Below are 18,071 nucleotides of genomic sequence, written 5' to 3' on the forward strand. Positions count from 1 at the left end.
CATTAAAATATCTCAAAGCACATTAGGATCAGCTGAAAGGAGTGGAAGTCCAAGATGTCCAGGACGTACAGGTGTTGGAATGTCCAGTACAGGATATGGAATTACCAGGTTCGAAATGTCTAAATAACTGAAGAACAAAATTACAAAGAAGAGTGATATTACACGATAGTTTTGCAAAATACCAAGGGAAATGTCTAGGTAAAGAGCGTATTAGGTAAAGGATACTCAACTATATATGAATCTACAATTACCTTAAAATAAAAAGGTTAATTAGAGAGAAAAAAAAGCAGTTAGTGCAAAAAGACAGATCACCTACAAAGGACAGATGGTCCGACAGGAGAGCAGTCTCCTGAACAACATGAAAGTCAAATGAGCAGGTAGAACTTCTGAGAGAAAACGACTGTCAGCCCAGTACTGTCAATCAAATAAAACAATCTCTTAAGAAAGACTGAAAGTTAAGGCAAACTCCGACCATCGCCAAACCTTCTCTGAAGTACACCTGAGGGATACACTTCAAAAGTAAAAATAATCCCAGAGCAACAGATCTATGATGAAAGAGGAAATAGTGAGCAAACAAAATGGAAGCATGTAGACTTAATCCAAATAAACACAGAACGATATAATAAGACTATCAGATATGTGGCAGTTGTTTAAAAAAAGTAGGACAGAACTAAAATAACACAATAAATAAGGAAAATGTTTGAAGGTCTTGAGGCTTTTTGGAGGGTTGTGGCTTAAGAATAACCACTAAGAATAGTGGGGATAAAAAAGAATAAAACTAGGTAAATACTATTTCAAGCAGCCAAAACAAAACAAAAGAAGAAAAATACATAGATAAAAGGGGAACCCTCCTACACTGCTGGTGGGAATGCAGTTTGGTGCAGCCACTATGGAAAACAGTGTGGAGATTCCTCAAAAGACTAGGAATAGACTTACCATATGACCCAGGAATCCCACTCCTGGGCTTGTATCCAGAAGGAAATCTACTTCAGGATGACACCTGCACCCCAATGTTCATAGCAGCACTATTTACAATAGCCAAGACATGGAAACAGCCTAAATGTCCATCAACAGGTGACTGGATAAAGAAGATGTGGTATATTTATACAATGGAATACTACTCAGCCATAAAAACCGACAACATAATGCCATTGGCAGCAACATGGATGCTCCTGGAGAATGTCATTCTAAGTGAAGTAAGCCAGAAAGAGAAAGAAAAATACCATATGAGATCACTCATATGTGGAATCCAAAAAACAAAAACAAAAACAAACAAACAAACAAACAAATAAACAAACAAAAACAAAGCATAAATACAGGACAGAAATAGACTCATAGACAGAGAATACAGACTTGTGGTTGCCAGGGGGGTGGAGGGTGGGAAGGGATAGACTGGGATTTTAAAATTGTAGAATAAATAAACAAGATTACACTGTATAGCACAGGGAAATATACACAAAATGTTATGATAACTCACAGAGAAAAAATTTGACCGTGAGTGTGTATATGTCCATGAATGACTGAAAAATTGTGCTGAACACTGGAATTTGACACAACATTGTAAAATGATTATAAATCAATAAAAAATGTTAAAAAAAGAAAAAGAAAAAGAAAAAAGGGACAGAGAAGAATACGATAGAAACAATCTTGATGATATCAATAATCATGATGAATATGAAACACTTAAGTTTGCCCTTCAAAAAACAGATTAGGAGGCTGGAATGAAAAACACAATACAAACCCATTCCAGATATACAGTATTTATGAGAGACATTCCTAGAGCATAAAGACATGGAAATTTTGAAAACAAACACATGGGAAAAGGCACTCTAGACAAATACATAATGAAAAAAAAAAGAAGAAAAAAATATCAGACAAAACAGACTATCATTATTAGCATATTATTATAATAGCTATCACTATCAGCACTAAAGTGAGTCACTATATAGTGATGGAAAGTTTGTTACATCAGGAATATACAAAATTACACTAAAGATATTTACAGCACATATAACTGACAAAATATATAAGTATTTAAGCATACATAAAGAATTCTTGGAAATCACTAACAGAGAATAAAATATGGAAAAATGAACCAAATACACAAGCAAGCATGTCACAGAGATAAAAAACAAATGGTAATAAACAACTCTATGGCCACAAAATTGATAAGGTACATAAAATGGACCAATTCCTTTAAAGAAACAATCTGCCAAAACTCACACAAGAAGAAATAAAGGATCTTCATGAGCCTATATCTAGTAAAGAAATTAAATCAATAATTAATAGCCTTCCAAAACAGGAAGCAACATGCCTAGACAGGTTCACTGGTGAATTCTTCCAAACACGTAGGGATAAGGTATACCAGTACTCTTCAATCTCTGTTAGAGGACAGAAGCAGAGGGACTACTTCCTAACTTACTCTATGAGGCCAGCATTACCCTAATATCAAAAACAGACAAATATATACCAAGAAAAGAAAACTACAGACCAATTTCTCTCATAAATAATGATGCAAAAATACTCAACACAATCTTAGTAAATTGAATTCAAAAATGTATAAAAAGAATTATACACAACAACCAAATAGAATTAAATGGTATGCAAGGCTGGTTCAACACTTGAAAATCAATTAATGGAATCCATCACATCAACAGACTAAAAACAAAAAAATTCAGATGATAATATCTAATTGATGCAGAAAAGCACTTGACAAAATCCAATACCCATTCATAACAAAAACTTCCAGTAAACTAGAATAGAGTGGACTTTCTCACTTTGATAAACTATCTACAAAAACCTACAGCTAACGTCATATTTAATCGTAAGAAACTTGAAACTTTCTCACTAAGAATCAGGTATAAGGTAAGGATGTCCCCTCTCATCACTTCTTTTCAACATTGAACTGGAAGTCCTTGCTAATGTGACAAGGCAAAAAGGGAAATAAAAGGTATAAAGATTGGGAAGGAAAAGATAACACTGTTTTTGTTCATGGATGAGATGATCATTTACACAGAAAATCCAAAGGAATCAACAACAACAAAAAGCCTTCTGGAACTAATAAAAAACATAGCAAGGTTGCAGGATACAAGGTTAATACAAAGCCAATTGCTTTCCCATATAGTAACATTGAACAAGTAAAATTTGAAATTAAAAACCATTTACAATAGCATTTACAGTAACACTCCCTAAAATGAAATACTTAGGTATAAATCTAATAAAATACCTACACTATCTATATGAGGGAAACTATAAAACTCTGATGGACAAAATCAAAGAAGAACTAAATAAATGGAAAGATATTTCTTGTTCATGGATAGGAAGACTCAATATTGTCAAGATGTCAGTTCCTCTCAATGTGATCTACAAATTCAATACAATCTCAATCAAAATCCCAGTAAGTTACTTTATGGATAACAACAGACTGGTTCTAAATTTACACGGAATGGCACATGACCCAGAATAGCCAATGCAATATTGAAGGAGAAGAACAAAGTTGAAGAAATGACACTATCTGACCTCAGGACATGCTATAAAGCATGTAATCAAGAAACTGTGATATTCGTGAAAGAATCAACAAACAGATCAGTGGAACAGCAGACAGAGCCCAGAAATAGATTCCCATAAATGCAGTCAAGTGATCTTTGTCAGAGGAACAAAGGTAATACATGATGCAAAAATAGTCTCTTTAACAAATGGCTCTAGAACAACATAAAAACCATATGCAAAAAAACACACAAAAAAACAAAAAACTAGGCACTGGCTTTACACTCTTCACAAAAATTAACTCAAAAATGGGTCAAAAACCTATGTGTAATATGCAAAACTATAAAACTCTGAAAAGATAACATAGGAGAAAACCTAGATAACCTTGAATAGCATGATGGCTTTTTGACTCAACACCCAAAACACAGACCATGAAAGAAATAATTGATAAGCTGTATGTCATTAAAATTGAAATTTTCTGCTCTGCAGAAGACAACATCAAGAGAACCAGAAGACAAGCCACAGACTGGTAGAAAATCTTTACAAAAGACATCTGATAAAGGATTGTTATCCAAAATATATAAAGAACTCTTAATACACAACAATAAGAAAATAAACAACCCAATTTAAAAATGGGCCATGGACTTTAACAGACACCTCCCCAAAGAAGATATACAAATGGCAAATAAGCATATGAAAACATCATACATATGTCATCAGAAAAATGCAAATTAAAACAAGATACTATTACACACCTATAAGAATGGCCAAAATCCAGATCACTGATACCACCAAATGCTGACGAAGATGTGGAGCAACAGGGAGTCTCATGCATTGTTGGTGGAAATACAAAGTGGTACAGCCACTTGGAAAGATGGTTTGGCAGTTTCTTACATAACAAAACATACTCTTATCATATAATCCAGCAATTATGCTTCTTCATATTTATCCAAACGAGGTACAAACTTATGTCTACTCAAAACCTGCACAAGGATGTTTATAGTAGGTTTATTCATAATTGTCAAAACTTGGACGCAACCAAGACTCCCTTCGGTAGATAAACTGATAAATAAATGTGGACATACAGACAATGGAGTATTATTCACAACTAAAAGGAAACAAGCTTTCAAGCCATGAAAAGACATGAAGGAACCTTAAATGCATATTACTAAATGAAAGAAGCCAATCTGAAAAGGCTACATACATATAATTCCAACTATATGATTTGTATAAAATGCAAAACTATGGAGACAATAAAAAAGTCAATGTTTTTTTTTGTGGGGGTGAATAGGCAAAATATACAGAATTTTTAGGACAAAAACTCTGAATTATATTATAGTAATGGATATATATCCATAGAATGTACAACACCAAAAGCGAACCCTAAAGGAAACCATGGACTTTGGGTGATTATACATCAATGTAGATGCATCCTTGGTTAAAAAAGCTATGATTCTAAAGAGTGATGTTGATAACGAGGGAGGCTATGCAAGTGAGGAGTGGGGGAGCAGAGGATACACGAGAAGTCCTCGTACTTCCCTCTCAATTTTGTTGTAAACCTAAAACTGGTCTAAAAAATGGCAAATAAACATTGGAAAATTTGCTCAACTTCATTATTAATTATGTAATACAAATTAAAGCCACCATAAAATACCATTACATCCTGACTAGACTGACAAAAACCAAGATGTCTGAAAATGCTGAGTCAGACAGTGTATAGGTAATGTAGGAATGTACTGCTGGTAGGAATGTAGATTTTCAATGATTTTGAAAAATATTTTGGTGTTTCCTAGTAAAGTTCAAGCTGTACACCTTCTAAGCCAGCATTGTCACAGTGCATATCTCTTAGAGAAAATCTTCCGCAAATGTACCAGGTAGACATGTGCACGTAATACAACAGTAGAAACAAAGGTAATGAGGTTACCTCAAGCCCCACACCTCACTTTATCTCACTCATCATTCAGGTATTTCACAAACATTTACTGAATGTCTGCTGTCACAGGAATGTCACTGGAGAACCACACAAGGAGAAAACCCTGAGAAAATCAAGGATCTACAGTCTGCATCACTTTGTATACCTACATTTAAAACTGTATTCATACACAATGAAATACTCTGTGTGTGCATGTGCGTGCCTGCAGGCGTGTACGTACATCTTAAATAAAGGGGCTTTGAGAATACGGAGAAAGGAGTGAACAATTTTGCTTGCAAAGGGGAATAGCTGATGGAAGAGGAAACAGTCAGATGCTATCCCTGTTATTTAAACCAACCCTTTTGTTTCCTGAATTAAAACAGGACCATTCAGCCAAGAAACTAAAAACACTGCTCTTTAAAAAGTGCTGAGTTAAGATGTTCTCAAACCTTAAATATGCCCCAGGGGTAAGAATGAAACTTCGGCACTTAGAGCAGCTCTCTCAGAGCCGCAGCACATCATTTTAGAAACTACTGCTTCAGGTTCAAGATCAGGAAGAATTTGCTGACAGCATGGAGTGGCCTTGAGTCAACTATTGAAGGAAACTGTGGAATCTCCGCTTAAAATATCTCAGCGGCTAATTAGTTTGGAACCCAGAGACATTTGAGTGACTTCTGGATGTCATGCCCATACTAACGGTTCTGCATTTGCTGAATTACAGTAGAGACAGATTTCTTTTTTAAAATCAACAGCTTTCTTAATATTCCCTTTAATTGAGTTAAAATGGGTTTGCTCAGCTCCTAATACATTCCAGGCATGCTGTTAGGTCTCAGAAATACAGAAATGAATAAGACACAATCCCTGTCCTCAAAGAAGTCAGGGATCAGTAGGAGACTAGCTATAATCCAGCAGGTGACTAACGGATGTGTTACTTGTAACATCAGAATTATGTTTACAAAGTTCAAAAGAGGAAGAGCGGCCTTCCACAAAGAAGCCAAACATTAGCTGGATTTGAGTGACCAAGGCTGGAGCACCAGAACAAGCTTTGTGTGCAGCAGACCTGGGCTTGAATTCCAAGTCTCACTGTTACTAATACAAGTTTGGGCAACTTCCTTAACTTAAATTCTTCACGTGTGTGTGTGTGTGTGTGTGTGTGTGGCCCAAGAGAAAGACTTCACTACATTTCTTGCCCCAATCTTCAACATAAAAGGCCACTGTGTCTTTATACCTAAGGTTTATGATCTCTGCCATAAGCTACACTGAGACAGACATGACTTCAGAATATAGGGAAAGATTTAAGTAAAAGAAAACACTAACTACTTAAATATATCCTCTTCTACAGAATGAATGCAAAAGATTCTCTTAAAACACATCATTTTCCAGCAGTGCCAAGCATCCATTGTCTGACATCACTCTGTGTTCTTGCTCATGGTTCTTGAGGTACTCACAAACTGTACAGTATTTTCAACAGCTGAACATGGAAACTACAGAACATTCTGCAATATCAAAGAACCGGTATTACCGATAAAGTTGTATATACAGAAATCTAGATATAAAATGCGTGAAATGCAATACAGATTGTTTTTTGCATTGGCAACCAAATAGATATTAAACACTAGAATACTGAAACATTTAATTTTCATAAACTGGTAAGAATTTGTAAAATTTTCAAACATATTAAATATATTTCCACTTTAAATTATTTTTGCTATATTTAAAGAAGTTTTTAAAAGCTTAAAAATACCTGCAATATGGAAAGCAGCCTCTAAATTGGTCCCCGCTGATGCCCACCTCCTCATATTCCTGCCCTGGCACAATCCCCCCACTCCTTTTTTGTGGGTTAGATCTAATGAATGGAATGTGTAAAAGTGATGGGATGTCACGAGAAAGACCTTGACTCCTATCTTGCTCACCTTCTATTGGTTCGTTTTTATCTATCAAAGCCCTTGCTCCATAAAAAACCAACTACCACATTATGAGTAGTCCTGTGGAGAGTTCCACATGGCAAAAAAGTGATGTTTCCGGTCAATAGGCAGCAAGTACCTGAATGTATCAAAAACCATGTGAGGTTGGAGCAGATCCCACCCACTGAGTCAACCCTTGAAATAACTGCATCACTGGCTGATAACTTGATAGAAGCCTTGTGCCACACCCAATCAGAGGTACCCAGCTAAGCCACAACTAGATTCCTGATCCACAGGAAATGCATTTGTCAAATTTAAGCCATTAAGTTTGGGGATTATTTGTTATGAGTAATAGATAACTAGCATATGCAGGGAAAATAAAACTATATAAAATTACCTAAGCATATTTAAAAATTAAATAAACACAAACTCTAAAAATAAAAAGTACAATAATCAAAATTGAAAAAACTCAATATAATAGGTTTAATAGCGAACTAAATGTAGTTGAGAAGAGAATTAGCAAACCAGAAGGCAGATCAAAAGTGATTACCAGAATACAGACTAGAAAGGCAAAATGAAGAGATTAAGATAAATGAAAGATAAAGAAGTAGGTCCAAAATACTTATAAGTCCAAAAGCAGAGGAGCAAAAGACTGGCAGAGAAGATATCTGAAGAGATAATGAAAAAGAATATTCCAGGTCTGATGAGAAAGACACCAATCTACACATTCAAGAAGTCCAGTAAATCTCATATAGGATAAATACAAGGAAACCCATTCCTAGACACATCAAAGATGGACTTCAGAAGTCCAGAGCTCCCCTCTCCCCAAAAAAGGCAGATTATTTACACGGAAAAACAATTAGACTTACAGCCAATTTCCTAACTATAGCAATGGAAGCCAGAAGGCAAGTGGACAAGTGTAGAAATAAAGAAACTGCTACATAATGGAAAACAAAAACAAAAACAAAAAACCACTATCTAGACTGAGAGTAAAATAAGAATATTTTCAGAAAAAAAAAAGTGAGACTAAATTTTGAAAGACTTACTTCAAGCCAAAAGGCAAGAGATCCCAAACAGAGGGTCTGAGATAGAAGAAAGAATTAAAACAAAGATACTGGCAAATATCTAAATCTAAATCAAAGACTGACTGCAACAAAAACTCTAATGTATTCTGAGGTTAAAAAACTATAGATAATTAAAAACTGTAACCCTACCTCCTTACTTCTAATCAAATGATCTTTCAATTAGATTCCTCAGCCAGCAATTCCACCTACCTTTAACAATCAATAACCCAAAGGAAGTATTTTTAAAGGCTGTATTGAAATGTTTTTAGGTACTTATATTTAAAAATCAATTTGGAGTCAATGACTGAATACTCTCATACTTTAAAAAGTATCCAGGTAATTGAAAAAAACAGACATGCTATGAATGAATCTCTACTACATGGTGTTGGCTGACGGCGTAACAACCTCTCTGGATAATGGCTAAATCCTCCATTTCACCCTAAACTACTGACACCCAGCATGAGGCTACTGATACTTGAGACACGGTTTCTAATTTTCAAAAGGCTTTAGTGCATAATGATCAAGAGAAGAGAAACTAACGTTTGTTGATTGCCTGACATACATTTTTTACTAAACCAAGTATTTTATAGAGATTTATCATATTTAGTCCTCACAACAGCCTATGAGGTGAGTACAGGTACTCTCTTTGTACAGATGAATATATTCAAACTAGAGAGGTAGACAAGCGTGCCCTGAATGCCAGAGTCTGGATTCAGTACTTCTAAATAGAGAAGGAACAATTCCACAACTCCCAAAGGGTCTCTGAGTAAAATGAACTCAAACTTTGCAAGGTGTATTTTATCCCAGAGTGTTATTCTAACAGATAAAGCACCAACGATGCGCTACAAAACTGGACTCTGTGTTGTGCCAGTCATCACCTCTTTAAGTTGCTGGGGAAAAGTCTAGGGTAGTAATAGAGGCAATCAGAGAGCTCAGGAAAGCATCTATTTACCAACTGGTATGGAAGCATTTCAATATTGCAACAACTGGTAACACTGCACCAGCGCCAACCTGCCGAAAAATAAATCCTTGGAAATCTTTGACTCGAAATTTGCAGTTATGCAGAAGCAAACTGGGACTAATCACGTCAGTCACATGACTGAGTAAGCGATATGGGGGCACTATGCCCATTTCAGTTCTCAATGATTGGTTATGACTAGTCCAACTTTAATTCAGCTGAAGAGAAGATATAAATCAATGCTTTTCAAGTTTTTAACCCATTTCCCCCCGACAATGTATTCTCATGCTTTTCTATCCCATACAGACCATTTAATGAACAATTTCATGCTAATAAACTGTGCTACCTGAAGTCTCAGTGATCAAATTCTTAGTGTATTTGATAAGCACCAACTACAACATTCCCTGCATCATTCAATGAGCACATCTTGGACTACTCAACAGGAACGGAGAGCTCCGCATGTGGAAAGGGTAATGGCACACCATAAAATCCACAGATTGTAAGGATTCACTGCAACGATACTGTACTCTGATTTAACATGTTAAGCCCTCCCTAACAAACGACTTAAACAGTGATTTTAAAAGGCACCTTGTTATATAATTCAAACTCACATAAAATATAGCCAAAATATTTTTCAGGTTGGTGATAAAATCCTGTATTATGTAAGCAGGCCATTCTTGGAAAATATTTGAAAATTATGTAGAGCAAAAAAGGAAAAAAAGAGAAAATGCTAAATATTAAATATGTGATAAAAAAACATATTTGAAAAAGTGTCATGGCACAATTTTAACCACAGTTATGAATGATATGTACTTGATTAACTTCTCAACACTAGATTAAAGTAGCCTTTTTCACAAAGACAGACTGTGAAATAGTCCAAGCATCTCTCATAGTACAATTTTCATTCCTCTTTTGATTGAAAACGAAATGTTTTATTTTATAGATCATCACAAACTGAGATTAGTAAAGTGAGATTGTAGTAAAAAGAAGCTAAGAGTAATTATATCTTGAGTACAGCAATAAGAATGTCTCCTGTCCTTTCTATACATATATTTCATATATATATTTCCTTCAGGGACTCTGTTAGGATTCTACTTTTCTAAATTAAAACACACCGACACATACTGACACATTTAAAAAAGAGCAGATCATAGGCCGTAATTCTGCTTTCCCTGATATTAATGAAAATGCATCTCATTCTTTCTTCAATACAGGCCCCTTCCAATCTTAAGATGTAGAATGTATCTCCCCTGTTTAAGAGGCCTCACTTTGCTACGCAAAGGGAAGCAAATTCTCAAAAGGTCAACAGCCTTAGTTGTTCCACAAACACTAACATTTTAAAAACAGGAAATTGCATTTGGAGCAACTGGAAAATGCAACTCGGAAGGGACGTTTAACGTGGGGGCTACTCACCACTCCTGGCTCACAGTTGTGATGGCAATGCTTGGAAGCGTCATCAAAGGAAGCGTGGTGGGTCTGGAAATGCCATCTCCCTCAGGAGTCCTGGCCCTTCCGCTCTGTCTTTGGGACAGTGGTGGTAACTGCAAGTTTCCTGAGCAACATCTCCTCCCTCTCCAGAGGTCGATCCCCAGCGTGTTACTAGAAGAACTGTAGGATTTACTCAGGCTACACTCAAAATAATCTTTCACAGTCTAGAGGAACCACAGGGAAAGAGAAAAGAAGAAAAAGAAAATGAAATTCAAACGTTCAAGACGATGCACACTGGAGTAAAATAAGAAACTAGATGATCAAGCTGTCGCTCAAAGTCCTCATTCGTTATTTCACAATCAGACTCTAACACTGACATCAAAAGCTTAAGAGGAAACAAAGGCACAGGGGGCCAATTCTCAAATTTTAAACATATCAATTGCACATTCTTAGTGATCTTTAGGACTACAGATAATATTTGCCAGTGATAGCATGTTAGATTGGAGGGATTTTGTTCTCTTTCTCTTTTTAAATTTTTTCTTTCTCTTTTTTTTTTAATTTGCTAAAATTAAAGCTTATCATTGAAATATATTTTGGATATCAATGTTATCATTGTAGAACATGAGAACAAACTACACTAGCTAAAACATAACATTTCTTCTTCAATGTTTTGAAGTAAAAATATTTTCTATCTTGGGTCAGCAATATATAGAAAATTGCGGGTGACTGTTCCTATTCTTATAAAAGGTCTTTGCAGGACTAGGGTGTTTTTTGTTTGGTCAAACATACAAGAGCTCAGAAAAAAGAAGAGTATACTTTATGTAGCCCTGAACTGAACTGCCATGTGTTCCACACACGCCCTAATGCTGACATGAATGAAATACTTGTGAGAAGATAGAGGCATTGCATTATAACCAGTGATAAGTGTGACTCATTCTTCCTGTATCTCTTGGTGACTATGGTTCCTGGTACTGTGGGGAGTAATGGAGCCTCTGCCTGATTCACCATTCATACCAGCTCAAAGACAGAAAATGTTACAGCAATGCAAATGGCCACTGGTAGCAACGTGGAGTTTAAAAGTTATCACTGTCACTCTCCACTAGTATCTTAAGCAATAATAGAAGTCTTAACACCAGCTAAGGTCTCTCAACTGGAAGTCATTCCTCAGCCCTAAAAAGGCAGGTACTTTCTTTTAGCCCTTCAGAATAGATTTAGGAGAACCTGGGACCAGGAATCCTTAGGTTTAAACAAACAAAAGTTCTCTACCCACCACTCCTCCACCCATCCCCATACTAGTTCATACAAGAATAATTAACTCAAGTTCAAGGCTCTAGCTGGGTTCATTCAACAAATATTTGCTGCACACCTACCAGAGTTTTGCACTATGCTGCCTAAGAAGGATACAACAGCAAAAAGAGACAGAACTTATATTCTAGTGATTTATGCTTATTTCATCCACACAAAACCACATTTTCATGATGAAAATCTGGGCATGAATAGGCCGGACAATTTTCAGGGGCCCCACTCTCTCCAGCTGTAAATGGGATATGGTCATATTTTCTGGTGCTTAACTTAACATTTGGAATACTATGTATTTGAAATACCATAGAGTTGCAATTCAGTAACAGGAAGAAGATAAAACAATCTAGAATTTTCCAGAGTTTGAAATATTCTGGAATGTATCCAGTAGAACACTGGACTGTTCAGTTAAAAAATAAACTGTTTAGTAACTGGTTATTATATTAAATCTACTGTAGGCCTAGCACTTTCTGTGGTCAGAGTGTGTGTGTGTGTGTGTGTGTGTGTGTGTGTTAGAAATAAAAGGCTGAGGGGAAAACATAGTGTATGTAAGTTCCTTTCTCGAAGGAGAAATAGACTAAAGAAACAAAGTCTTAGGAGACTCAAAGTCTTCCTAAAGAGATTCAAGAACAAACTAAAAGTCGGAACTTAGAATTATAAGTCAGTCTAGATCCAAATACATGTGTAAAGAAAGTGCTGATTACCTGGAAAGCAAAGTCTTAAGGATATACTTCACCACCTAGACAAGAAACATTGCACCAAAGAACAGAAGTGAGGGTATCACTTAGTTAAGCCACCAACCACAACAGTCTTAAAATAAAGTTATTGGATATTTTTTCCTCTTTTAGAAAAGGAAATATTACCAACCAGGTTTAATTGTAGTGAATAAACTATATGAGTACTTATCTGATACCTGTTATTTGAAAAGTAACAAAATCATACCTACCACAAAATATCTCCTATACTGACTTGCAAACAAGCTTGAATTCACAGATATGAAGTCATTCTTTGAGTTTAAAGAATTTATTTCAAAAGACTTCAATGAAACGTACTGCCACCAAAGAACATAATGCAATGGCTTTTTTAGAAATTAAGTTAAGTACTGAAAACATTAACATTGTTTTACAAACACTCATTAACCCATGTTGAGTTATTTATAATTGCCTCAAACTCTCTAATTCATACTCATAATTACTCCCCCAAATTAGCTAACATCCTCAAAGGCAAAATCTAATTCAGTCAATTCTAAACCACTGAATCTGTGGTCTTGGACTTATTTTCCTATTTTAACCAGCCTGGTTCTGGCCGATTGTACCACTCATCAGATCAAAGATTTTGGGTGGAAAAGAACCTTAATTTGAATGTTACTTCTGGAAATCATACTGTTCCCTTTGCCGGAAATGCTCTTCCCCCAGATCTTTACTGGGCTCTCTCCCTCACTGCTCATATGTCCTCTCTGTCCATATGTCATCTCTTCATGTTATCCTTCTATGCACGCTCTTGTCACTATCCAATCATTCTTTGCCCCTTGACCAATTTCATTTTTCTGCATAGCTCTTATCATAGCTGGGATTATTTTACAACTTATTGATTTATTTCTCCCTTGCCCTCTGGAATATAAGCTCCAAAGGGACAAGAATTCTAATCTCTAGAACATAATCAGTGTTTGGCACATAATAGGTGCTAAGTTAATTCTAGGTGACTATTTAATTCACTGAGTAACTGTTCGCTTAAGATGAAATAAATGAAAATATAATAAATAAATGAGACTATAATAAAATATCCCTGACTTAAGGATGAAACTTTCTTCAAGAGTGTGGTATAGAAAATATAATATCAGCTAAATTGTTTTTCTTGTAAGGGAAGAGATACTATGTGTAATATTTGATATGACCTTCTGTATTGCACTCAAAAGGTTGAAGTTCATAGTGAAAACTTCTAGGTTATTACTGTCCACTAGAGATAAAGATCAAGCCACAAATGGGAGCCAAATGTATAATTTTAAATATTCTAGTAGTTACATTAAAAAAGAAACAGGTGAATTTATCTTTAATAATATATTGTACTTAGCCTAGTATGTCTAAAATAATATCATTTCAACATGTAATGTATATTAAAAATTATTAATGAATTATTTTACATTCTTTTCTATTTGTACTATTACATATATTCAAAATCCAAGATGTATTTCATACTTTTAGCACACCTCCATTCAGAGTAGTGTTTAGTAATCACATACGGCTAGTGGCTAGCATGTTGGACAGCACAAAGCTAGGTAATAACTATCCACTCTGGGTACGGTTAGTATTCTTTGAATGTGCTTTTCTTTTTTGCACATTCTTTTATGCAACCTCCCCTGTACTTTGATTGTGACAACCATTACCTCAGAGAGGATTAGGATTATTACTATAATGAACGAATGAAAAAGAAAAAAAAAATCAGTGTTCATCTTTCATAGACAGAATACATTGCTTAATTTTATTCTTCTAAAGAAAGAACCCACATAGAGACAGAGAAGAAAACTGAAAATTAGCCTCACTTAGCCTGCCAAGGGGTTTGCTGGAACATAAGGCAAATGGACCAAGAGTTCATGGGTTGAGCAGCCCAAATGTGAGTGCTGCACAGAAAGCAAAGCTGAGTCTTTGAAACAAACAGAGCCCGCCTGAAAGGTGAGGTGAAGAGCCCAGGCAGCAGGGGAGAAGGTCAAACTCACAGCGAGCCGAGCCCAGAAGGTCCCCTGCTCAGGCTGAGTGCAACCATCACCTGTTGCTATCATGTTAATTAATATTGTTTTCCTATTTGCTCACACTGAAGAGAAATCCTAATAGACTGGGCCTTTCCCTAAAAGATCCCAGTTTACACGATTAATCGAGTAAGTTCAAGTTCCTCCCAGCCCCTTCCCCATCTGTGAAATAGCAGCTTAACAACAAGATGAGCTATTACAGAGAGCAAGGAAAATTACTTCTGTTTTCTATCCTCCATTCCTTCCTTCCCTTGGCACATCTCATTAGTGGCATATAATTTTTAGCTTAATTAGAGCCAGAAACTGAGTAAGTACTGGACAATTAAAATAACACATTCATGAGGGACTGGTCAGTTGAAAACAAAAACGCTAATCTCAGCAGACCAGGATGTAAAGCTATGAAGATGATGAGTTTACGGACTTCTTCAAGTGACCCAGAACAGGGCTTCTCAAATGCAATGTATATATCTAGTCACCCCAGGAACTTGTTAAAATAAAGTCTGATCTGTAGGTCTGAGATGTGGCCTGTGACTCTGCATTTCTAGTAAATACGCAGGCGATGCTAGTGCTGCTGGTCTGAGGCCCACCCTTGAGTAGCCAAGTCCTAGACGATGAGCACATCACAAACTTCTCACAAGCAGCTGTCAAAGACCCCACCACAGGAGGTGACTCTCAAGGATTAACTGTACGTGGATAAAAGTGTGCAAGAAAGTCATCAGGAAACTGACAATGCAAGCAAGGTGGAAAGAGAAGTTTCTAAGACTGAGGATGTGCAGACACCACAGATTGGTGGTTTTGTGAATGAAAACCACAGAGCTCAAACTGAGCCCACTTCCAAGCTGCAGAGAGGTCAGTGTGTCTCACAGGATACTGGGTCCAAGGGCTGGCAATGTCCACATCATAGAAACACCTAATGACAGAGTGGTGCTGTTAAACCTTGCCCAACCTTGGAACAGAATTATGGAGCGACTTCTTCACTGAGTAGACCAAAAATGGGTGGAATCCAGCAACTCTGACTTTGGGAACTTACATCATCAGCCGTCACTGTCATCACACTCCTGCTTTTCTTCATTATAGAGGTGAAAAACAGCCCCTCTTGGGATGTCTGTTACTCAGTGCAGCTTTGCTGACAATTTTTAAGACCTACAGGGAAGGAAAGACATACAAAAAAGAAGAGTTCAGTTTCCTTAGTTAAATACAAATACGTGGCTTATCTGTATTCTCCAAACTAACATCTGAATGTATACAATGCACATCTATAAGTAAATTTCACAATTTACCAAATCAATTAAATCTGACATATGAGAAAGGAGGTTCACAAAATACAAAAATACAAGACATCAGTGCAAAGCTATTTGGGAGGAGAGAAAAGAATAGAGGGTAGCAATTAGGCTCCCAAATAATCAATGACCTTTAAGAATATAGAAGTAATATGTACTAGTGAAGGGCTTTATACTTAAAAAGTACTTTCCCATATTTCATTTGATCCCCATAACAACCTGTGAGATGATTTTCCTCTCTTTATTCTCTAACGAGAGAATAGAGGATCAGAAAAATAATTCGGCCAAGGTAACATGGCTAAAACATGGCAGATTTAGAATTTAAGGAATATGACCCATTGATACTACTGTCAAAAAAAAAAGGAAAAGTAAGAAAGATAAACCAATACAAAAAATATGCAAGACCAAAAAAAATCCTAATTTCCACTTTACCATCAGTCTAAACCTCTTACATGTATAAATACATAGACAAGTGTTTATCATTGAGAATTTTAGCAGTAGTGAGAAAGAGCTACAGTTCCCTGGGTTAAGTCACACAAACTTGGCCACTCAGAAGTAGAGACACTGCAGTTCATGACATCTGTGTTTTTGTAGATCACTGGAAGCTACTCCAGAAATAAAGAACCTCAATCACACTTGCCAAAATTTAAGGGTACACCCTGCCTGTGCCAGCTCCAGAGAAAAAGAATCACAGGTTTATAAAAAGTCAGGTTATTAACACCAGCCCAAGTTTAAACTCAGGCATACGATCATCTAAAAGAGAATACGAAGAATTCTGAGTTTGCAGAATTGAACTGGAAATGATGCATAACTATAGAAATCATTGAACCCAAGAAGTGTTGCTCCACACGGTGGATTCTCAAGCTCTCGGCATTGAAAATGGCCTGCATCGATGCTGAGCTCAAGAAGCTCCTATATTTTCTCACTCCGTACATTTGAAACTCTTAATACATGCCTGATTTGAAAAGCCTGCTTCTGGAACATGAAGATATATATAGATTAAGAGCGTGATGGAACTGTAGCTATGTGACTAGGAATACTAAGTAGTGGCATTGTACCATCACCCAGGAAACCAGGGTTGAATTTCTAACACATAATTTGACTATATTATGCAGGAGTTGGCAGTGAAACTGACAGAGTAGATAAGAGAGTAGGGGCGGGGAGGAACTTCACCTTTATACGTTTTCTAGGGAGAGAACCCCACAGGCTTTTCAGGTGTTTGATTCACTATGCCAAGGCAAAGAATTTCCTCAGCATATGCCAAGGAATGATTACAATTACTGAGTTCCTCTAACACTGACCAAAGAGGACTAGGCAGAATTTTAGCGCTTTCACACAAAGGCTGCCTGAGACCTAACAAAAGTAGACACATAATAGACATATTTTATCTCTGTTACATTCAATCTTGAATACTCCTATAAGGCAAAACCTGAAAAAAAAAGTTTACGCTCCTAAGTTTAAAAAAAAAAAGCAAGATTCAAGCTGTAAGTTTCACATGCAGGATATAGAATTTGACACACCCAATAATTATAATTCTGTCAAAATAAGAGCATAGAAAAATATTAAAGTTGTGTAAAATTATAACAATGAACATTATATTAAGACTAATCAGAAGTTTTTCTTTCTTTTCCATATTTTCCAAATTTTGGTGATGTATTCTTTTCCTGGCCAAAAAATGATCCATTTCACTTGGCAAGAAATGCACTTAAAAATAGGATAAAACAACACAACTGGAGTAGAAATCTCTAAGCTGTCTTGAGCAGGAAGGAATAATGATCAAGTTTCCCCAGCAGCAATGAAGAGGAAGACCTTAGCTGTATCTTCTTAGACTTGTGCCAGGCATGACAGGATCCAAAGGAAGCTCAATGCAAATCCAGCCCTCAAGAATTTGAGGTCTAGTCTGGCAGGAAAGACTTATATATATTTGATATGCACTTGGCACTTAGGTTCTCCAAAATATTTCTAAAATGAGCAAATCAAAGAATATAGTTCAACGT

The 18,071-nt window shown here is 36.2% G+C and overlaps 1 protein-coding gene across 1 annotated transcript in view; it reads right to left on the reverse strand.

Annotated features, from left to right (window-relative positions):
* Positions 1-15,937, reverse strand: part of PDE4B (phosphodiesterase 4B) — a 376,744-nt gene extending 360,807 nt beyond the window's left edge. The window contains exons 1-2 of the mRNA XM_074376311.1: positions 15,825-15,937; positions 10,738-10,976 (exon numbers count right to left, since the gene is read on the reverse strand). Coding sequence (XP_074232412.1) covers positions 10,738-10,976; positions 15,825-15,866 — 281 coding nt within the window. The 5' untranslated portion in view covers positions 15,867-15,937. The remainder of the gene's footprint in view (positions 1-10,737; positions 10,977-15,824) is intronic.
* Between the last annotated feature and the right edge of the window lie 2,134 nt (positions 15,938-18,071).

This window comes from Camelus bactrianus, chromosome 13 (genome assembly GCF_048773025.1).
Source record: "Camelus bactrianus isolate YW-2024 breed Bactrian camel chromosome 13, ASM4877302v1, whole genome shotgun sequence".
Lineage (NCBI taxonomy): Eukaryota > Metazoa > Chordata > Mammalia > Artiodactyla > Camelidae > Camelus > Camelus bactrianus.